The 23,713-nt window shown below is 42.5% G+C and overlaps 1 protein-coding gene across 1 annotated transcript in view; it reads right to left on the bottom strand.

The window, feature by feature from the left end:
- LOC121577741 (hematopoietic progenitor cell antigen CD34) overlaps positions 1-21,706 on the bottom strand; it is a 31,814-nt gene extending 10,108 nt beyond the window's left edge. The window contains exons 1-2 of the mRNA XM_041891590.2: positions 21,524-21,706; positions 759-866 (exon numbers count right to left, since the gene is read on the bottom strand). Coding sequence (XP_041747524.1) covers positions 759-866; positions 21,524-21,611 — 196 coding nt within the window. The 5' untranslated portion in view covers positions 21,612-21,706. The remainder of the gene's footprint in view (positions 1-758; positions 867-21,523) is intronic.
- Positions 21,707-23,713: the final 2,007 nt, after the last annotated feature.

Raw genomic sequence — 23,713 nt, forward strand, 5'->3', positions numbered from 1 at the left:
ACTAAATACTTTTTTCCCCCACTGTATATGCCATATATTTCTAACTGTGCTCTTTCACAAAAGCTCCCAACCTACAACCTATATACTTATTATGGACACAGTATGCTTACATTATTAGTTATCTTGTTATTAGTTGTTATTAGTCCCATCCTTCAACTCCATTCAACACCACCCATCTATCTCTTAACACCATCCATATAGGATTTCTATTTGCCATATATTTTTCAACTGTACTGTGATGTTTTACAAAAGTTCTGAACCTTTCTATTCTCATTATTTTCAATTTACAATCTATAGAAACAAACATTTTTGCTAAAAGTATTATTATATTATTGATCGATTGACTATGACTTTTCAGATCACCCAGTAATGCTATCTGCAAGGTTAGCTCCAGGTAAATATTGCAATCCTTTACCATTCCTGGACCTGTGTCCAAAAACAAGCTGCAAATGGACAGTACCAAAACAAATGATCTAATGATTCTGTCTCTTCGCAGCAAAATCTGCAGAGCTGGGAAGATAGTATCCCCCATATAAATAACATTCTATTGGTAGCAAGAATTGTATATAATAATTTAAATTGAAAGATTCTAGGTTTTGAATCCGGTGTCTTTCTTAGGGTTTTAGGCCTATGTCCAGTTGTATTTAATTCATTGTTGACAAAAAAAATGATGGGATGAGCCTATAGGATGGTATATAAATACAGCAACACCAATAGTGGCTCTGTGGAGATAATCTACTAATGGATCAGTTTCTTACCTTCATCTGCCAGTTGTGTAGTATAAATGTCGTCCCCACGAATGACTCCAGCAACATCCACTGGCCTTGTGGGCCCAATAACAACCTCATATTCTGCAACTACGCCACCTGAAAGAGAACAACAAAGGGATAACTTATACTATAAAACTTGAATGCCAACATGTACTGTAGCTACCATGACAACTTTGTCACAACAATAATCGTGAAAGAGTAGAGAGTCTGCTGCGTCACTTAGCTTGAGGGTTGCTGTTTTAATTTACACCAAGCTACATGGTAATTTGTCTGGACTTTTACATGACATTGTCTTTCCAAGCTATGCTCAACTGATCCCAGACCTGTCGTGGCTTATATAACCACATGAATCGACAGCATGTGTGCAAACAGACTTGACTTAGCATCTGGACTCGCAGAACTGATAGCAATCCGGCCAAACCAATATATTCTGGTATTAGTAGTGATCCCAAGGGGGGTGATCTCATGGGCTGTGAATGTAATCTTGAGTGAGGTGTTTGTGTTAAGCCAGTGGAGTCTGTCTCTAATAGACTCCAACCAGGGCCTGACCTGAAATCAATTAGGCCCCATGCAGCATTTAAAGATGAGCCTGTAATTAATAGCCTAACTGTGGGATAAGTCTTCAGCTCAGCCTGTTCCAAGTTCAAGTTTCTAGTCTTATTAGTCGTATGTACAGGATACACATGGTATACACCATCCAATGAAAGGCTTACTTGCAGGTTCCTTCTCGACAATACAACAACAATAATAAAAGATAAGAATACTAACAAAGTAAATGGCTCAGTGGAATATAATAAACATTTTAGCATCAGTATAATACAGAAAGGCACAATTTATAGTACAATATTTATCAGAAAATGTATGCACTCACTAACTGTAAGTCGCTCTGGATAAGAGCGTCTGCTAAAAAAAGAGGGATTGGGGGCCAAGTGTTTAAATTGTGCAGTATTAGCAATAGTAAATAAGAGTCTGGTAGCAGAAATTGTGATGTGTGTGTGTAGCATGAGTGTGTGGGTGTGTGCATGCATGTGTGCTAAGGTACGGAGAGTCAGTGCAGGTGGTCAGTCCAGTTCAAGTGTTCAGCAGTCTGATGGCTTTTAGATAGAAACTGTCGCAGACCATGCTCCGATACCGTCTGTCCGACGGTAAGGGAGTGAACAGCTCGTGTGTGGGTCCTTGATGATGCTGCGGGACTTCCTCAGTAACTGTTTCAAGTAGATGTCTTGGATGCGTGGGAACACGGCCCCAGTGCAAATAAACGTTCTCTTGTCGCCACCAGCCAGGAACCCTGACCCCAGACACACTCCCCCTGGGATGGTGGGTAAGAGCCCTCCAAGGAAATCTCTCTCTGGTCTAATGACAGACATTATGGGAGCTATGCAGCAAGTACACTGGCTTTAATACATGGGCCTCTGTGTCATTTACTGGAAATGGAAGTTCTATTATTACACTCTTTAAATAATAAAATAATAAAATAAAGTCTTAGTATGTGCATTCATATCCTCATACCCAGTTAGCTATGCAGCTGGACAGACAAATGGGATTCTTACTTCTTCAAAACGACATAACTACGTATGTAGATGAATATACACAGCTTATTTCTCTCAAATTTTGTGCACAAATTTGTTTACATCCCTGTTAGTGAGCATTTCTCCTTTGCCAAGATAATCCATCCATCTGACAGGAGTGGCATATCAAGAAGCTGATTAAACAGCATGATCATTACACAGGTTCACCTTGTGCTGGCCACAATAAAAGGCCACTCTAAAATGTGCAGTTTTGTCACACAGCACAATGCCACAGATGTCTCAAGTTTTGAGGGAGCATGCAATTGGCATGTTGACTGCAGGAATGTCCACCAGAGCTGTTGCCAGAGAATTTGCTGATGTCAACAATGTAAACAGAGTGCCCCATGATGGCGGTGGGATTATGGTATGAGCAGGCATAAGCTACAGACAACGAACACAATCGCATTTTATTGATGGCAATTTGAATGCACAAAAATACCGTGATGAGATCCTGTTGCCCATTGTGAGGTCCATTTTTTAAAGGTATCTGTGACCGACAGATGCATATCTGTATTCCCAGTCATGTGAAATCCATAGATTAGTGCCTAATGAATTTATTTAAATTGAATGATTTCCTCATAGGAACTGTAACTCAGTAGAATCTTTGAAATTGTTACATGTATGCGTTTTATATTTTTGTTCAGTATAACACCTGCACTGCTTTCGCACTCTCAAAAACTAACTTATAATTTCTAAACCCTTGAAGCATTTGTTATTTACATGCCCAACCATCAGAAGATGGTAGGCCTTAAGTCTTTCATTGCCAGGCATCATGCTATAAGAGGGTAAGAATATCTTTCCAGTGTGTAATTATAACACCCATTATCCTCCAACAGGGTGAAACCGAGCTGTGCAACTGCTCATGGGCATATAAACGACATGGCAAGTTTTAATGTACAATATGTGAAATATAAGTCCCTTGTGCCTGTAAGTGGGGCCTTTTGAATGGGGGTCTTGATAGATCACTGATACCCTTACTTGGGGATGGCCATGTCTTTTAGACTAATGGGATTTGATACTGACTCCATCTCAATCCCAGCTCTCACATGCAAAGAAGAAGTAATAGGAGAGCTGTGCTTCCCTAGACAACACCAGTGCCAGTTTCAGACACATTAGTCAGTGGAATACACAACATCAAGTCATCTAGGTGAATTAAGTTTCCATCTAGCTAGCCTGTTAAACATCTGAATGCCTTGCTGAAATATACTGCTGCTTTACTGAAATTGTTGGCTCACAGTGATGTTGAATTAATATATTCTTTCCAAAAATGAGTTTTTTTTTAAACTAGTTCTACCCATCAAGCCTGTTTTACGTGATGTGCCAATTTATCTTTTCAAGTAAGTTACTGTGGTGGGTTGAATCAAGTTCAGACTTAATAGTTTGTACTATTAAATGCTACTATTTTCAGCTACTGCAGGCAGTGCTAATGCAGTGGATACCATGCTGGGCAGTGTATGTTTAATAGACTAAACTGGACATAGATCTTGCTGGTATAAAAAACACTAATAAGCCATGTGTCTGACTACATTTTTCCTGAAATTGAACATGTTTACTGAGATACTGATGGCCCCCTCATTTCCTTCTCCTCTCCTCTCCTCTCCTCTCCTCTCCCTCTCCCTCTCCTCTCCTCCCTCTCCTCTCCTCTCCTCTCCCTCTCCTCTCCTCTCCTCTCCTCTCCTCTCCTCTCCTCTCCTCTCCTCTCCTCTCCTCTCCTCTCCTCTCCTCTCCTCTCCTCTCACACAACGTAATTACCTCACCCACTAGGCATTATGATAATTCTGTAGATCTCATTATGACTCTCTCCTCCCTCGCTGTCATTTCCCCATGTAGTAGCACATTGTGGTTTTCTGGTTAAAGCCATAGAAGTATTGTCCAAGATAGAACGGGTCATAGCCATTCTAAAATAAAATTGTGTAGTATAATTGGGCAGGGTTTTGGATAGGCTACTGTATCACCAGGTTGGACATTTCCGACTGTCTTTCCAGTGTTTGCTTGTGGAATTTAACATTTACAGTCAGTTGTTGCAGTGTGTTAAATGCTGTGTGTTGCATTGATTGTATTTGCTAAATCCGTATGATGAGCAGGTGCCACAAGTGTCAAACAGTCAGTGTGCTGTGTAAACAGGTGAGTCAACAGTACTGAGGGAGGTTCTCACACTGGTATACTTAGGCTAGCAACTGTTAATTACAGCTGTCACTTGTGTTTGGTTTGTCCTGCAATTGTGACAATTTAATTGTGTTTACTAATGGATGCCCTGAAGCCCAAGGCAAAAAATAATGTATCTTGTTTGAACGACTTAATATCTTGTTCGAATGACTTAGTATCTCGTTTAAGCGACTTAGTAAAAAATATATATACAGAGCCTTCAGAAAGTATTCACACCCTTTGACTTTTTCCACATTTTGTTGTGTGACAGCCTGAATTAAAAATGGATAACATTTAGATTTTGTGTAACTGGCCTATACACAATACCCCATATTGTCAAAGTCTAATTATGTTTTTAGAAATGTTTACAAATGAAAAGCTGAAATGTCTTGACAATATGCATTCATCCCCTTTGTTATGGCAAGCCTTTGTTAAATAAGTTCAGGAGTACAAATTAGCTTAACAAGTCGCATAATAAGTTGCATGGACTCACTTTGTGTACAATAATAGTGTTTAACAGAGGGTTCCACTCCGCCACCTAGCCATTGACCCAACAGGGAGTATGTGATTTGGAATGTGTGGTTCTTCATGGATGGAGCTGTAAACATAAAGGGCAAAGTAACTGAAGTGTAGAGATACTTCAGGCTCTACATTCACAGTGATGTGAGAATTAGTCCAGATCTGACCTGCTTTGCCGGCTGACAGCCATTATGTTGTCATGTTCCCATTTAGATATAATTGATTTTATGTGATTTGGTTATTAGCTTTTTTTCTACCACTGTAAAGATGATTTTTGAGAATTGAGCTTGAAAATAGTGTTTTCCGATACCTACGACCCAACAATGTGAGTACATTTTACTGCCGTCACATTAATTATGTAATCGCACCAGCAGCACACTCATAAAACCTGGTTGCCAGATTGGGTAAGGAGAGCTAGGTTGTTTAATTTAAAACAGAACCATACACAGCATGTTGTTTAGCAACCCTGCCAGCATGGCCAGTAAACCCTGAGCATCAGTCATGTTCTACACACAAACACTGCTTAACACTCCTTCCTGGGCCGTGGAGCAAACCCACTCAACCAGAATCTAACCTCATCATTACCAGCCATGTTAACTGCAATTAACATTTGAACACCATTTTGTTTAATTTAGTGACGTGCTCCATGATTTCATGACATTATACTGTATGTCTTAATGCTATGTTCATACAAATGGTGGTGCTGTATGAAAGATTTAGTTGACTGGTCGATTGTTTAGTTGATAGGCTGTTGGTCGACTGTGATCGTTTTTGTAGCGCAGTGGCAAATATATATGCATTTTCGTATGGCACACGAGACTCCTGTCTGATTTGAGCATGTCTCAGTGGACTAATCCATTGAGGAGGATTAGGATGCCACAGTCCAAGAAGAAGGGGAGTGTGGCTAAAAGCCAATTTATGCTTGATCTGGCAATGGCGGACCGTAAGCGGCGCTCCTAGTGGCCGGGGACTTTAATGCAAGCAAACTTAAATCAGTTTTACCTCATTTCTACCAGCATGTCACAAGTGCAACCAGAGGGAAAAAAACTCTAGACCACCTTTACTCCACACACAGAGACGCGTACAAAGCTCTCCCTTGACCTCCATTTGGAAAATCTGACCATAATTCTATCCTCCTGATTCCTGCTTACAAGCATAAACTAAAACAGGTAGTACCAGTGACTCGCTCAATACGGAAGTGGTCAGATGACGCAGATGCTACGCTACAGGACTGTTTTGCTAGCACAGACTGGAATATGTTCCGGGATTCATCCAATGGCATTGAGGAGTATACCACCTCGGTCACCGGCTTCATCAATAAGTACATCATTGACGTCGTCCCCACAGTGACCGTACGTACATATCCCAACCAGAAGCCATGGATTACAGTTTATTATTGAATCCTACTACACCGGCTCTGACGCTCGTCGGATGTGGCTGGGCTTGCAAACTATTACGGACAACAAAGGGTAACCCAACCGCGAGCTGCCCAGTGACGCGAGCCTACCAGACGGGCTGAATGCCTTTTTATGCTCGCTTCGAGGCAAGCAAAACTGAAGCATGCATGAGAGCACCAGCTGTTCCGGACGACTGTGTGATCACGCTCTCCGTAGCCGATGTGAGCAAGACCTTTAAACAGGTCAACATTCACAAGGCCGTGGGGCCAGACGGAATACCAGGACGTGTACTCAGAGCATGCACGGACCAACTGGCAAGTGTCTTCACTGACATTTTCAACCTCTCCCTGACCGAGTCTGTAATACCTACATGTTTCAAGCAGACCACCATAGTCCCTGTGCCCAAGAAAGCGAAGGTAAACGCCCTGTCGGTCGCCATGAAGTGTGGTTGGTCGACCGTAAGGCGCTACAGAGGGTAGTGCGTACAGCCCAGTACATCACTGGGGCCAAGCTTCCTGCCATCCAGGACCTATATACTAGGCGGTGTCAGAGGAAGGCCCAAAAAATGGTCAACGGTTCCAGTCACCCAGGTCATAGACTGTTCTCTCTGTTACCGCACGGCAAGCAGTACCGGAGCGCCAAGTCTAGGTCCAAAAGGCTCATTAACAGCTTCAACCCCCAAGCCATAAGACTGCTGAACAATTCATCAAATGGCCACCCGGAGTACTCACTGTTTGCTATCTATCCATAGTCACTTTACCCCTACCTACATGTACAAATTACCTCGACTAACCTGTACCCCCACACATTGACTCAGTACCGGTACCCCCTGTATATAGCCTCATTATTGTTATTTTATTGTGTTACTTTTTTTGTTAGTATATTAATTTTTTACTTTAGTTTATTTAGTACATATTTTCTTAACTCTATTTTCTAAAAACTGCATTGTTGGTTAAGAGCTTGTAAGTAAGCATTTCACTGTAAGGTATACACCTGTTGTATTCCGCACATGTGACAAATATTTTTATTTTATTTGACGCTCCATATGGAGCAGGTGTGACGCAATCGCGGAACCTCCAGAGGCTTGCAGAGGCCAAATCGAGCTCCGGGAAATGTGTTCGGAGGCTTCGTATGGAGGGTGACGCAATTGCAGAGCCTCTGGAAGCATGGAGAGGCCAAATCAAGCCATGTGCGCCTGTTAAATGTTGTAACAATGCGGGGGCTCCGTATAGCTCCGCATTGACATGATTGGTTGACTGTAGGTGGGGGCGGTACCTCCTGCATAAACACAAACTCACTTCCTTGACAACTCACTTTTTTACCAACGTCGGTTCAGTTACTTGAATTCCATTTAATTCATTTTTTTTTTTGTGAGCCCAACGTGCCGTTTCTCTAGAGAGAAATCTAATCATTCACGAGTGAAATCAACTCAATAACTATTTGAGACGCTGGGCTGAAGGGAGTTGCAGTCTTCATTAAGGAAATAGTCAACCTAGTTCATTTACATTAACATCATTTAGCAGACGCTCTTATCCAGAGTTACTTACAAACTGGTGCATTCAACTTATGATAGAAACGTGGTAATTAACTACAATGACCATAATCCATTGCGCTAGTGTTTTCGGCTCAGGCAGTGATGGATACACTTTTATGCCTGCAACGTTAGGTTAGATGCACACATACCGCATAGACCTCATGAGAGAGGAATGTACACAACACAATGACAAGAGAAAGGGATAGCGACCGTTTGAAAGTATGCCTTATCTTCTTTGATGAACTAGTAAAATGATTTCGTCAGCCAGCTCTGCACCTAGCCTAGCTAAATAGGATATATAATATAATATGCCATTTAGCAGACGCTTTTATCCAAAGCGACTTACAGTCATGCGTGCATACATTTTTTTTAGGTATGGGTGGTCCTGGGGATCGAACCCACTACCCTGGCGTTACAAGCGCCATGCTCTACCAATTGAGCTACAGAGGACCGAATAACAAACAATATATTTACATACCAAGATTAACAAATGTATTGTGCGAACAGAGATAACATAACCAAATATGTATCCTGATAAAGTGTCATGTAAATATACAGCTGCAACAGACTCGCTTCAATTTTTCTAATTGTTGCCCATGTGACTAAAGACAACAGTATGGGGAGCAGAGAGATAACGTTGTCTAGCTGTTTGGCTGCTACTGCCTGAGCAGAGTTGAGATGATGACTTTAAAACCCTTTTGACACACTGGTGCGTCCATTTAAAGCCAATTTATGCTTGATCCGAAAATGTGGTCGGATGCTGGAGGGTGTGACGCAATTGCGGAGCCTCTGGAGGCATGCAGAGGCCAAATGGAGCTCCAAATGGAATTGCCGTGCGCCTCCCAAATGTTGTAACATAGCTGAGGGCTCAGTATAGCTCCGCATTGACATGATTGGTTGACGGTAGGTGGGGGCGTGACATCCTGTATAAACACAAACTCACTTCCTCGACAACTTCCATCACAACATCTCTGCGCTGCTCCATGAAGACCAAGAAGTGTGAATGCCCTGACTTCTGCAGAGGCCATATCAACCTAAATGCTGCACGGCCAATGCAGACGTCAGATTGACCATGCAGCGCCTTTAAGTAACATAATAAAAAAATCTCCATCAAAATCGGTTAGTTAAACTAGATATACAGTGGGGGAAAAAAGTATTTAGTCAGCCACCAATTGTGCAAGTTCTCCCACTTAAAAAGATGAGAGAGGCCTGTAATTTTCATCATAGGTACACGTCAACTATGACAGACAATTGAGGGGAAAAATCCAGAAAATCACATTGTAGGATATTTAATGAATTTATTTGCAAATTATGGTGGAAAATAAGTATTTGGTCACCTACAAACAAGCAAGATTTCTGGCTCTCACAGACCTGTAACTTCTTCTTTAAGAGGCTCCTCTGTCCTCCACTCGTTACCTATATTAATGGCACCTGTTTGAACTTATCAGTATAAAAGACACCTGTCCACAACCTCAAACAGTCACACTCCAAACTCCACTATGGCCAAGACCAAAGAGCTGTCAAAGGACACCAGAAACAAAACTGTAGACCTGCACCAGGCTGGGAAGACTGAATCTGCAATAGGTAAGCAGCTTGGTTTGAAGAAATCAACTGTGGGAGCAATTATTAGGAAATGGATGACATACAAGACCACTGATAATCTCCCTCGATCTGGGGCTCCACGCAAGATCTCACCCCGTGGGGTCAAAATGATCACAAGAACGGTGAGCAAAAATCCCAGAACCACACAGGGGGACCTAGTGAATGACCTGCAGAGAGCTGGGACCAAAGTAACAAAGCCTACCATCAGTAACACACTACGCCGCCAGGGACTCAAATCCTGCAGTGCCAGACGTGTCCCCCTGCTTAAGCCAGTACATGTCCAGGCCCGTCTGAAGTTTGCTAGAGTGCATTTGGATGATCCAGAAGAGGATTGGGAGAATGTCAGATGAAACCAAAATAGATATTTTTGGTAAAAACTCAACTTGTCGTGTTTGGAGGACAAAGAATGCTGAGTTGCATCCAAAGAACACCATACCTACTGTGAAGCATGGGGTTGGAAACATCATGCTTTGGGGCTGTTTTTCTGCAAAGGGACCAGGACGACTGATCCGTGTAAAGGAAAGAATGAATGGGGCCATGTATCGTGAGATTTTGAGTGAAACCCTCCTTCCATCAGCAAGGGCATTGAAGATGAAACGTGGCTGGGTCTTTCAGCATGACAATGATCCCAAACACACCGCCCGGGCAACGAAGGAGTGGCTTCGTAAGAAGCATTTCAAGGTCCTGGAGTGGCCTAGCCAGTCTCCAGATCTCAACCCCATAGAAAATCTTTGGAGGGAGTTGAAAGTCCGTGTTGCCCAGCGACAGCCCCAAAACATCACTGCTCTAGAGGAGATCTGCATGGAGGAATGGGCCAAAATACCAGCAACAGTGTGTGAAAACCTTGTGAAGACTTACAGAAAACGTTTGACCTGTGTCATTGCCAACAAAGGGTATATAACAAAGTATTGAGAAACTTTTGTTATTGACCAAATACTTATTTTCCACCATCATATGCCAATAAATTTATTAAAAATCCTACAATGTGATTTTCTGGATTTTTTTTTCTCATTTTGTCTGTCATAGTTGACGTGTACCTATGATGAAAATTACAGGCCTCTCTCATCTTTTTAAGTGGGAGAACTTGCACAATTGGTGGCTGACTAAATACTTTTTTTCCCCACTGTATATGCCATATATTTCTAACTGTGCTCTTTCACAAAAGCTCCCAACCTACAACCTATATACTTATTATGGACACAGTATGCTTACATTATTAGTTATCTTGTTATTAGTTGTTATTAGTCCCATCCTTCAACTCCATTCAACACCACCCATCTATCTCTTAACACCTGCTGGAACGCATACTACGGGTGGGTGTTGCTATGGTGACCAATGAGCTAAGATAAGGCAGGGATTTGCCTAGAAGGGATTTATAGATGACCTGGAGCCAGTGGGTTTGGCGATGAATATGTAGTGAGGGCCAGCCAACGAGAGCGTACAGGTCACAATGGTGGGTAGTATATGGGGCTTTGGTGACAAAACGGATGGCACTGTGATAGACTACATTCAATTTACTGAGTAGAGTGTTGGAAGCTATTTTGTAAATGACATTGCCGAAGTCAAGGATCGGTAGGATAGTCAGTTTTACGAGGGCATGTTTAGCAGTATGAGTGAAGGAGGCTTTGTTGCGAAATAGGAAGCCGATTCTAGATTCAGACACCTAGGTATTTGTAGTTGTCCACATATTCTAAGTCAGAGCCGCAGAGAGTAGTGATTCTAGTCGGGCAGGCGGGTGGAAGCAGCGTTCGATTGAAGAGCATGCATTTACAGTGAGGGAAAAAAGTATTTGATCCCCTGCTGATTTTGTACGTTTGCCCACTGACAAAGAAATGATCAATCTATCATTTTAATTGTAGGTTTATTTGAACAGTGAGAGACAGAATAACAACAACAAAAATCCAGAAAAACGCATGTCAAAAATGTTATAAATTTTTTGCATTTTAATGAGGGAAATAAGTATTTGACCCCCTCTCAATCAGAAAGATTTCTGGCTCCCAGGTGTCTTTTATACAGGTAACGAGCTGAGATTAGGAGCACACTCTTAAAGGGAGTGCTCCTAATCTCAGTTTGTTACCTGTATAAAAGACACCTGTCCACAGAAGCAATCAATCAATCAGATTCCAAACTCTCCACCATGGCCAAGGCCAAAGAGCCAAGGATGTCAGGGCCAAGATTGTAGCCCATTCCAGCCTTGTGTAGGTCTACAAGACCATCGCCAAGCAGTTTGGTGAGAAGGTGACAACAGTTGGTGCGATTATTCGCAAATGGAAGAAACACAAAAGAACTGTCAATCTCCCTCGGCCTGGGGCTCCATGCAAGATCTCACCTCGTGGAGTTGCAATGATCATGAGAACGGTGAGGAATCAGCCCAGAACTACACGGGAGGATCTTGTCAATGATCTCAAGGCAGCTGGGACCATGGTCACCAAGAAAACAATTGGTAACACACTACGCCGTGAAGGACTGAAATCCTGCAGCACCCGCAAGGTCCCCCTGCTCAAGAAAGCACATATACAGGCCCGTCTGACGTTTTCCAATGAATATCTGAATGATTCAGAGGAGAACTGGGTGAAAGTGTTGTGGCTCTTTGGCATCAACTCAACTCGCCATGTTTGGAGGAGGAGGAATGCTGCCTATGACCCCAAGAACACCATCCCCACCGTCAAACATGTTATGCTTTGGGGGTGTTTTTCTGCTAAGGGGACAGGACAACTTCACCGTATCAAAGGGACGATGGATATGTCCGTCAAATCTTGGGTGAGAACCTCTTTTCCTCAGCCAGGGCATTGAAAATGGGTCGTGGATGGGTATTCCAGCATGACAATGACCCAAAACACACGGCCAAGGCAACAAAGGAGTGGCTCAAGAAGAAGCTCATTAAGGTCCTGGAGTGGCCTAGCCAGTCTCCAGACCATAATCCCATAGAAAATCTGTGGAGGGAGCTGAAGGTTCGAGTTGCCAAACGTCAGCCTCTAAACCTTAATGACTTGGAGAAGATCTGCAAAGAGGAGTGGGACAAAATCCCTCCTGAGATGTGTGCAAACCTGGTGGCCAACTACAAGAAACGTCTGACCTCTGTGATTGCCAACAAGGGTTTTGCCACCAACTACTAAGTCATGTTTTGCAGAGGGGTCAAATACTTATTTCCCTCATTAAAATGCAAATCAATTCATGACATTTTTGACATGCATTTTTCTGGATTTTTTTGTTGTTATTCTGTCTCTCACTGTTCAAATAAACCTACCATTAAAATTATATACTGATCATTTCTTTGTCAATGGGCAAACGTACAAAATCAGCAGGGGATCAAATACTTTTTTCCCTCACTGTAGTTTTACTAGCGTTTAATAGCAGTTGGAGGCCACGGAAGGAGCGTTGTATGGCATTGAAGCTCGTTTGGAGGTTTGTTAACACAGTGTCCAATGAAGGGCGAGATGTATACAAAATGGTGTCATCTGCGTAGAGGTGGATCTGAGAGTCACCAGCAGCAAGAGCGACATCATTGATATACACAGAGAATAGAGTCGGCCCGAGAATTGAACCCTGTGGCACCCCCATAGAGACTGCCAGAGGTCCAGACAACAGGCCCTCCGATTTGACACATTGAACTCTATCTGAGAAGTAGTTGGTGAACCAGGCGAGGCAGTCATTTGAGAAACCAAGGCTATTTAGTCTCCCAATAAGAATGCGGTGATTGACAGAGTCAAGCCTTGGCCAGATCAATGAAGACAGCTGCACAGTACTGTCTTTTATCGATCACGGTTATTATATAGTTTAGGACCTTGAGCGTGGCTGAGGTACACGCATGACCAGCTCGGAAACCAGATTGCATAGCGGAGAAGGTACGGTGGGATTCTAAATGGTCGGTGATCTGTTTGTTAACTTGGCTTTCAAATACTTTCAAAAGGCAGGGCAGGATGGATATAGGTCTGTAACAGTTTGGATCTAGGGTGTCACCCCCTTTTGAAGAGGGGGATGACTGCGGCAGCTTTCCAATCTCTGGGGATCTCAGACGATACGAAAGAGAGGTTGAACAGGCTGGTGACAGGGGTTGCGACAATTTCGGCGGCTAATTTTAGAAAGAAAGGGTCCAGATTGTCTAGCCCAGCTGATTTGTAGGGGTCCAGATTTTGCAGCTCTTTCAGAACATCAGCTATCTGAATTTGGGTGAAGGAGAAGCGGGGGGGCATGGGCAAGTTGCAGCGGATGGTGCAGAGCTGGTGGCCGGGGTAGGGGTAGCCAGGTGGAAAGCATGGCCATCCGTAGCAAAATGCTTGTTGAAATTTTCGATTATCGTAGATTTATCGGTAGTGACAGTGTTTCCTAGCCTCAGTGCAGTGGGCAGCTGGGAGGAGGTGCTCTTATTCTCCATGGACTTTACAGTGTCCATGGAGAAGTGCTACAGGAGCACATTTCTGTTTGAAAAAGTTAGCCTTTGCTTTCCTAACTGATTGTGTATATTGGTTCCTGACTTCCCTGAAAAGTTGCATATCGCGGGGGCTGTTCGATGCTACATTTAATGTTAATAATCGAAAACAGTGATTATTTTTGTTATAATCGATCCGAAACCGAACTAGAGAAGCACCAATCACTCAGCACTACTTCGCGCAAATGTAGGGCTATAAATGTGATGTCTGATAGTATTTCTGATTGTCTTAACTCACCACCACTAATGAAGCTTCTCAAAGTATTTTTTTCTTCACCTCTTTAAGGCAAGTAAACAGTCTGTTTTTAAAATCCATCGAGAATGATAATAGTTCCTCAATGTATTTGAAAAATATTTCCAGCTCTCTCGGCGTGAAAGGGAAAAATGGAATGCTCTGATCCAGTGAAAACGTCATAAAATACCTGGTTACTACTTATCCCTTGTACAAATAGCCTACAGCTGTGTCTGTCCCGAGCTCACTGGCGTGGGAAACTGCGAGGGCCCAGAATATTTTTAACTATGTTGCAAATTTGCTTGCGCAAGCTTCGGACTGGACACAGTTGATAGTTGATACAATGTTTCAAGTTTGTTGCAGACAGGCCTTGCTTAGCCAATGTGATTTCTAGGATATGTATTTTTTATATATTTACTACCTACAGGCTGCAATATTTTTTATTTGTTGGCTTTATGTAGGCTATTTTTGCATAGTTGGCAATGGCAATAGAGGTTAAGCTACTTTTAGATTTGTATCATTTTCATTTAGATTTAGATAGAATTTAGATTAACAACCTGAAAATGATTTTGAGATGCAAAGACTATTATAAATGGAATGTGCATATGAAAATCATAACTGGCACGCAGATCGGTAGAAATGGTAAGATAAATTGGCACTCTAAATGGAAAAGGTTGACGAACCCTGGTGTAGCCTATTACTGGAAACTTCAGGAGCCTAATGGCGGAATCTGCGAAGGCCAGCAGCAGCGGAAGGAGGACGGTCGGAAACAGTTTCTGATGAGGTGATTTTTAAGGAGTCAGGCGCAGGAGGGTAAATCACAGAATAACAGGATTTCTTCTGAACCACAGAGTTACGCAGTAATGCGTAAAAACACTCCAGTGCGCAAAACAGGTGCATTGGAAAATACAAGGCACAAGGGGAATATTCCCGGCGATACAAAATACACGGAGCTCCACCGAGCTTCTCTCTCCTCCACAATAAACAATCACACACAAAGACAAGGGGGCAGAGGGAACACTTATACAGGTACTGATGAAGGGATATGAACCAGGTGTGTGTAATAAACAAGACAAAACAAATGGTGAGATGAGGAACGGCAGTGGCTAGAAGGCCGGTGACGACGAACGCCGAAGCCTACCCGAACAAGGAGAGGAGGCAGCCTCGGAGGAAGTCGTGACAGTTCTTCTTCTTCTGGTTAGGGTATCTTGATCTCTGGCTCCCTCTTGAGTAATTTGTGTTTGTTAATTATTCAATCAAACAGCGTGCTCAAGCATCAGACAAGTTCAGTACATATAGTTGATTTTATTAAAACACATAGGGTATGTCTATATATGGAAAAATACACATTTTAACATTTCGACCACTCAATTGGTCGAGAGAAAAGATTACTCTCGGTCACCAATACAAAAAAATGTTGGGGACAGCCCTAAAGATTTTATATAGCCGTTAGTCATCACTGATGATCCTCACTATATGGGAATGGTGAAGTGTTATTAACCTTTACCATAGCTGGGGAGCATAGGGCCAGTATGTAGTCATCACCTTTGGTTTGTATTGTAATGGAAACAGTGGGATCTTGTGGGGTCAGCTGCCATGCTGCTCTGAGCAGGAGGTTAGCTATATCAGATAGCACACTTCCTCTCTGATTCTCACAGGATGGCCTCTCCTCTGCCCTCTACCCAGGAACCCCAGCTATAGCTAATACTGTATGTCTGGGATTTATTGCATCCCCTCTATATTCATCTTATCTATTCTTTACTATGGGTTGCATGGAACACTAATGTGTAGGCATGAGCCATGTGACTTAACCTATTCACCCCCCTATATCACCAAATATGCACAGTGACCCCCAGACCTGTTCAGATGTTATTCCAATGGTCCCTGACTGCCCTGCTCTCTGAGATGTTCCCACCAGATTGGTCAGAGTGACGGCTAAGATCTGGATATCCTCAGGCTTTCACTCGTCTCAAGGGAGTTCCGGGTGGAGGAATCAGGCAGCAGCAGAAGCCTTGGAGGGGAACAAGCCGGCTAAACTGCAGGCAACCCCCCTTCTGTTCCATTCATCCTCCCCCAGACCTCTAATCCCCAGGATCTACAGAGGTGAGAAGTAGACTTTCACCTGGCACACCCCTCCCTCGCAACGCAACACGCCATGCCCACATTCAGAGCTGGGTAGTGGCCCTCTCTTCCCATGGCCAGCAACAGACAACCAGACTGGCCCTACAGTAGGCTACTCCTCTCTGCTGCTGGAGTGGCAGGGGCAGAGCAAGCTTTGGGCTGTGGCACAGGGCTCAATGAGGTGATAATGATCTGCAGGAGCGAGTGGACCACCACGTCAACCCAAAACCTCAAATTAGCAGTACCCACCCTTCACACACAGTGTGCTATGGTAACCACATGAGACAGTGTTTGCACAGTGAGGGCAAGACACGCAAACTCCAAATCAAACTTTCATTATTCTTCAAATTCCACAAATAAAATGCTGCCTTAGCCAAAACCTTTTTTCCACAAACTATAAAGCTAAATGCATATATCTTTAGAGTAAGGGAGTCTCCTCTAAGCAAGACAGGTTCTACAGTATAAACTGGATTTAAACATATATATATAAAAAAAATGGTGTCTGCAATATATGTTGGGAATGATCCTCACACATCCTCCAAAAGGATATGTGTGAAGGGTGGCTCAGTGAGGAATGAGAGGGGTGCGTGGGAAGGAACACCGGGTGGTCCTGCATGTAAAGCTCAGACAAACCGGTAGGATTGTCAAATGTTTGCCTGCCGACTACTTAGCAGCTCTGAACAGAGTGTCGGCAGTCAATCTCTTTTGTGTTCACACTGCAAAGACCTTGGAAGTCGTCAGCCTCTCAGCCTTGTTAAAATACTCAAAACCAGAAGGTGGCAGTAGTGTTGTTTGGCAATGCATATCTGGGCGTATTGCTTATGATCTAGATTCCAAGCTATCTTCACTAATGTTGTTATTTTGTAGAAAGCCCTTGTTGATACTAGCCAGATGGCCACAGCTAGATAACTACCTAGCAAGATGACGAAGAAACAATTTCATTCAATCTCCATAATCTCATGCTGCCAGTGCCAGCCCATTGCCAAATGTTTAGCTAGCTAGCCAACGACATATTCGCTAGCTAAGGACACTGCACTAACTTGGCAGCTAACACAGGCAGCTGTTTCATGGAAATTTGCTAATCCATTGTGATTTAATTATAATATCAATACTAGCTACAGTGGTTAGCTATCTTGGAGGAAGTATTTAGTGTTGTGTGCATTGCGTCTGTGCACTTAGCTAGCTACCATCCCATAGCCTACATTGCATATGAAGTGTGACTGGCTCAACTGTGGATGTACAGAGAAAATGCCCTCTTTTTTCTTAGCTCCCTGATTAGCTAAAGTGAAGTTATTCTACAAGTAGAATCGGTAGGTTTGTTGCTACCGGGTCGGCATGCAGCAGGTACCACTTTTGTTCTAGCAACAGAAGGAACGGCCTCCCACTGTGATAAGTACCTATGGGCAGTCTACTGGCAGTGAGATTCTTGGTGTGTTTCTTGCTTAAGACCCTGATTATAACCCCCACCCCATCCTCCCATGTCTGTCATAACACCCCTCTGACCCCCTCCATGTATAGTTATCTGTATACAGTGCACCAAAGCACAAGGCCAGGGTAACATTAAATCATTCTCAGGAGACAATTCAATGTGTGACTACTTTTCTTCTAAGGTGATTATAAGGTAAGGCTCTCCCTCCCTTTTGGGTCGTTCCATGTCATTTCAGAAAGCCATGACACCATTCATCTCAGATTATTCTGAAAACGTTTCTGTAATTAGAAACAGATAAGATTACCATTCCTGCAACACTATTTTGTTGAAATATAATTTGATATCTGAGAAATTAAGCTAATTGATTGCACTGAAATTGGCCATTTTAATTTATTGGATTAATATAATATTCAATAAATATAGTACCTAACATCCAATTTGGATCAAACTATTATCTAACAATGAGTAAGACATGAGGAATCCAAATAAATGGTTGAAGGCCACCCACGGACCCCCCCACACCCTACGCCAATTTCAACCCAACAGTGAGCAGGAACAGCAACATCTAGTGGTCAGAACCTGGTAATATCAGGATGTAGGATGGGACATAAACCTAACAACTTCAATGACTAATTTCTCTGAACAAGTGGGAAAAAAACATCACCAAATTCACTGAGAATACATTACATAGGATGAAGAAACAATACTCAGAGCCACAGCTCCATACTACTTGTCAGAACTAATACTATATACTCGTTGTTGGGATGGGATTGGCATGGGGGTTCCGTGGGTGGCTTTTGACCATTCATTTGGAATCTTAATATATAATAATAATAATAATATGCCATTTAGCAGACGCTTTTATCCAAAGCGACTTACAGTCATGCGTGCATACATTTTTGTGTATGGGTGGTCCCGGGGATCGAACCCACTACCTTGGCGTTACAAGCGCCGTGCTCTACCAGCTGAGCTACAGAGGACCACCATCTTCATGTCTAACCCATTGTTAAAATATTTTTTGTCCAAATTGGATGTTAGGTACTATATTTATTTTATATGAATCGTATAAATTAAAATAGTCAATTTTTGGATGCAATCAATTGGCTTAATTTCTCAGAGATCTATATATATATTATATTTCAACAAAATAATGTTGCATGAATGCTAATCTTATCCGTTTCTAACAACAGAAAAGATTTCAGAACAATCTGACATGGTGGGTGTCAATCCTCTTTATTGTGCTTTTAGAGGTGGAATTATGTTGAATAAAACCTTGCTCTATTGGCGATCCTAGTCACTCATCAGGTTTCTCTTGTGTATGACACTATAGTACAACTCTCCTAGTGGACTTGAGGAATTTAAGTCTGAAAGTGCCGCTTTTAGTGGCTGAGGAATGTGACATTGGACCTCAGTCCCTCGGGGTATAAACACAGCATTGCAGCTCTTGCCTCTGAAACAGCAGAATCCTGACCTGCTATCTTGACCTCTGTCTCTGTCCCAGAACCAACCCAGCCCTCTTTTCCCTGGCATTAAACCCAGAAAGAGGATGGAGGATCTCATGTTTCCAATCAGGCCCTAGTACTGCCCCACCCTGGGGCTATGACAGCCAAGTGCTGGGGACTTCAGTCAGGATTCAGTACACATGTAATCTGTTTCTAGTTGTGTATGCATTTCACTCCAATGATTGTCCATTACAGTTTCACTGCTGTATACATTACCTTAACTGTTCCTGTCTGGACAGAGTAAATTAGTAAACTTTTTTTCTTTATTTTTCAACTCTTATTATAGGTCTTATAATAAACACTTAAAACGGGTTGTGGAAAATCAGTGGATCTGAGAGAGCAAAATGGTAGCATACGTATTACCACTGTTATTACTACTTTATTCTGTGCTGTAATGTAAAGTGCCCATATAATTGTAACAAAAAAAAGAGGGGTGGGGGTAAAATATATAGTTGAGTACTGAGGAGAGAACTGTGTGGAAAAGCAGCCTGCTTCTCATTAGGAATAGCCCAACATTATTATCACAAGTCCATGTGTTGCCTTTGAGATAAAAACAAATCTGCTTAATTCTATTATGTATGTGTGTATGCCAGAGTAGGTATTTACAAGCAACCTCTGGCTCAGACTGGGTGCTAGACTTGGACTGGGTTTTCAGTCATATGTTATTTACTTTTTGAGAGGAGTGGCTGCTTTGTTGTTGGATATGTTCCTATGTGAGTGTTCAGTAGATGTTGCTAAAACAATATCTATGATTCACATAATTACAGGCCCTGAGGTCAGGTCGAGTTCTCTCTGAAACTAGTAAGCCTCCTTAAACCAAGGAAAAGCATATTATATAAATTCTTTGTAGTGTGTTTACAAACACAACCTCTAGAAATGTTAGTTAGAAACTTCAGTTAAGAACCCAAGGTGGTTTTACTCTAATTCAAATTCAGACTGGCAGGCATTTACAATCTCATCATGTGAAGCTGTAATGAGGTGGAGAGATTACAGATGAGATCCATCTATTCTCTGTTTTGTTTAGTTTAACTTTTGGAGGTGACTTTAAAAAGTTACAATTGCATCAACTTTTGGGGTTCAACAACACCTTAGTAGTTTCCCTCAAACTGCTGTTTGGCTGTAGCTCTTTGAATCCTTTCTCCAACCCCATCTCTCACAAGCTCCTCCTACTACAGCAATGCCAACATCTGTCTTTTAGTTCTGACTCAATCCAGAGTATTATAGTAATTCTGCGTAGTGCTTACATAATACAGCCCTCTCTCTTCCACATCTCTAAAGTTGATGGTAGCACCCGGCGATAAAACAAATGGTATAAATTTGACTTTGTTAGAAAGCAAAAAGACTTGGCTCTTCTCAGGAAATACAGACTTTAAACAAACTATAGACTGCTTTGTTATTTTCCCTTCTTTTCTCCCTCTCCATCTTTCTCACTCTCGGTTTCTCTGTCCCTACTTGCTCTTGCTTCTCCTGTTGCTTTTCCACCTTTGGCACCCATGCATTCTCCTTCACACTGCTTGGAACAACTGTAAGGCATTCTGCTACCATTCATTTATGTCCGCTAGCTTGGCATGGCATTGTGATGTCCAGCTTTTCATTGAATGGTGAATTATATTAAATAAGTGCCCACACATTCTTAAGATTCAAGATTCTTTAAGATGTGTGTAAACATATAATATTTCCTTTTCAACATTAATCTACATGCATGTGTTCCTCAGATCGAGCTACTTTCCATAGCTGAACCAGCTGTCTTCTACTCATAGAAATAGAATCTGATACTTCCACTACCAATGACCTAATTTGTAATAAATCCCATGAACATGGCATGAGTTTCAGATTAAACAAATTACTATGTCAATATGTCATCCTCCACGGCAACAAAAGTCTAATGCTATTATGTATAACATAAATAACTGCTATTGTTGTAATGATAATTGATGTGCAGTTTGGTGTTGCCATCAGAACAAAGACATGTTCGGTTGTCTCAAAGTTCAAGTGAGGTCTCTTCTGATTGGCAGGAAATGTGATTGATCAGATGGAGATAGCAGGCAAAACCTCCCAATCCTGTACTTAACCCTCTCATCAGGCATGTTGCAAGTGTTTATGTTCCAGACAATAGCTTCTATTCTGCCATCTGAAGACTAGTCTATACTCTAGGCACGGTGACCACAAAGATACTTCTGAAGAGTCTCTACCCTGACCCTCCCTATCTCTGCAGATGGCCATGCTTTCTTTCAACTTCAGCATGGGAAGCCTGGATGTATGAGTTTTTACTTACTGTGAAAGAGTGTGGCGATGAAAAGCAAAGCGAAAGCCATCATTTTGTGGGTCTCATTCATTCTCCGTGTGGATGCTGCTGCTGCCATTCTCCTACTGTCCAGTGTGAGTATGTGAAAGAGAGAAGGTGTGCGCCAGTGGACCAGACCAGTTTAGGGTTTCCTCCTATCGTGAGCGGGGCAGATAAAGCGCCACTTGTGCTCTGGTACTTTTATATGGCTCCCCTCCTTCGCTGAGGCCCAACCCCACATCCCTTCTCTCATTGGTTACTTTAACCCTTCCTTAGTGCCCCATCCCTACTGGGAGCATGGGGGCTGAGGGGGTAGAGAAGGAGCAAGGCAGAAGGAGGGAAAAAGAGAGAGAAGAAGAGAAAGAATGGACTTGTATTTGGTGTAGAGTTGAACATAGTTTGAAAATATTGTCATTTTGTTGAACATCCAATTTATACAGATTATGTTGGCTAATTAATAACTTCGAAGTTAGAATGCCTGCGGGTCATAAAATGAAATGTCTATCATGAGTGGCTACAACTTAACATAACATAGTTAACTCCTGAGTGGCGCAGTGGTCTAAGGCACTGGATCGCAGTGCTAACTGTGCCACTAGAGATCCTGGTTCGAATCCAGGCTCTGTCGCAGCCGGCCGCGACCGGGAGACTCATGGGCGGCGCACAATTGGCCCAGGGTAGGGGAGGGAATGGCCGGCAGGGATGTAGCTCAGTTGATAGAGCATGGCGTTTGCAACGCCAGGGTTGTGGGTTTGATTCCCACGGGGGGCCAGTATAAAAAAATAATAATAATATGTATTCACTAACTGTAAGTCGCTCTGGATAAGAGCGTCTGCTAAATGACTTAAATGTAAATGTAAATGTTCACTTGTATTGTGGCCCCAGATCACTCCTAAAAGGGTTTGGAGGAAGCAGTCATTCTGCACACAATGGAAGGTAGACTATGGGCCATTTGTGTGTTAATGGCCTTATGTAGATGTCCTGAGGTAAGGTACGCTTTTAAGATGCTAGCCAAAACAGTGGTGTGACCTGTTGTTATGCTAAAGTCTTTAATCCATCTCAGCAAGTTATAGCTGCTGATGCTCCCATCCAGGGCATCAATCAACACCAGCCAATCCAATACCGTCAACAGCACAACAGGGCCAGGCACTGCTGGAGAGGCCTCAAGCTTTCACACCTTTACAGGGTACAGAACACTCCCCTACCTCCCCTAGTGGATCTTTGGTTTACTGTTAACTCTTCTCCTCTGTTCTCATATACAGTGCACATCCAACATCTGTATATCCAACAATAAATCCAACAACCAACAATAAAATGCAAATGAATTACTTAAAAATCATACAATGTGATTTTCTGGATTTTTGTTTTAGATTCCGTCTCTCACAGTTGAAGTGTACCTATGATAAAAAATTACAGACCTCTACATGCTTTGTAAGTAGGAAAACCTGCAAAATCGGCAGTGTATCAAATACTTGTTCTCCCCACTGTATATTGAGATCGTGTGAAAGATCATGTGACACTTAGATTACACACAGGTGGACTTTATTTAACTAAATATGTGACTTCTGAAGGTAAGTGGTTGCACCAGATCTTATTTAGGGGCTTCATAGCAAAGGGGGTGAATACATATGCACGCACCACGTTTCCATTATTTATTTTGTCTAGTTTTTTGAAACAAGTAATTTTTTTCATTCTACTTCACCAATATGGACTATTTTGTGTATGTCCATTACATGAAATCCAAATAAAAATCCATTTTAATTACAGGTTGTAATGCAACAAAATAGGAAAAACGCCAAGGGGGATGAATACTTTTGCAAGGCACTGTACATGTAGGTAGGGGTAAAGTGACTATGCATAGATAATAAGCAGCGAGTAGCAGCGGAGTAAAACAGGGGTTCAATGCAAATAACCGGGTAGCCATTTGGTTAACTGTTTAGCATTCTTATGGCTTGGGGGTAGAAGGTGTTAAGGAGCCTTTTGGACCTAGACTTGGCGCTCAGGTACCGCTTGCCATGCTGTAGCAGAGAGAACTGTCAATGACTTGGGTGGCTGGAGTCTTTGACAATTTTTAGGGCCTTCCTCTGACACCGCCTGGATGGCAGAAAGCTTGGCCCCAGTGATGTACTGGGCTGTACGCACTACCCTCTGTAGCGCCTTGCAGTCGGATGCTGAGCTGTTGCC

Source organism: Coregonus clupeaformis, chromosome 12 (assembly GCF_020615455.1).
Source record: "Coregonus clupeaformis isolate EN_2021a chromosome 12, ASM2061545v1, whole genome shotgun sequence".
NCBI lineage: Eukaryota > Metazoa > Chordata > Actinopteri > Salmoniformes > Salmonidae > Coregonus > Coregonus clupeaformis.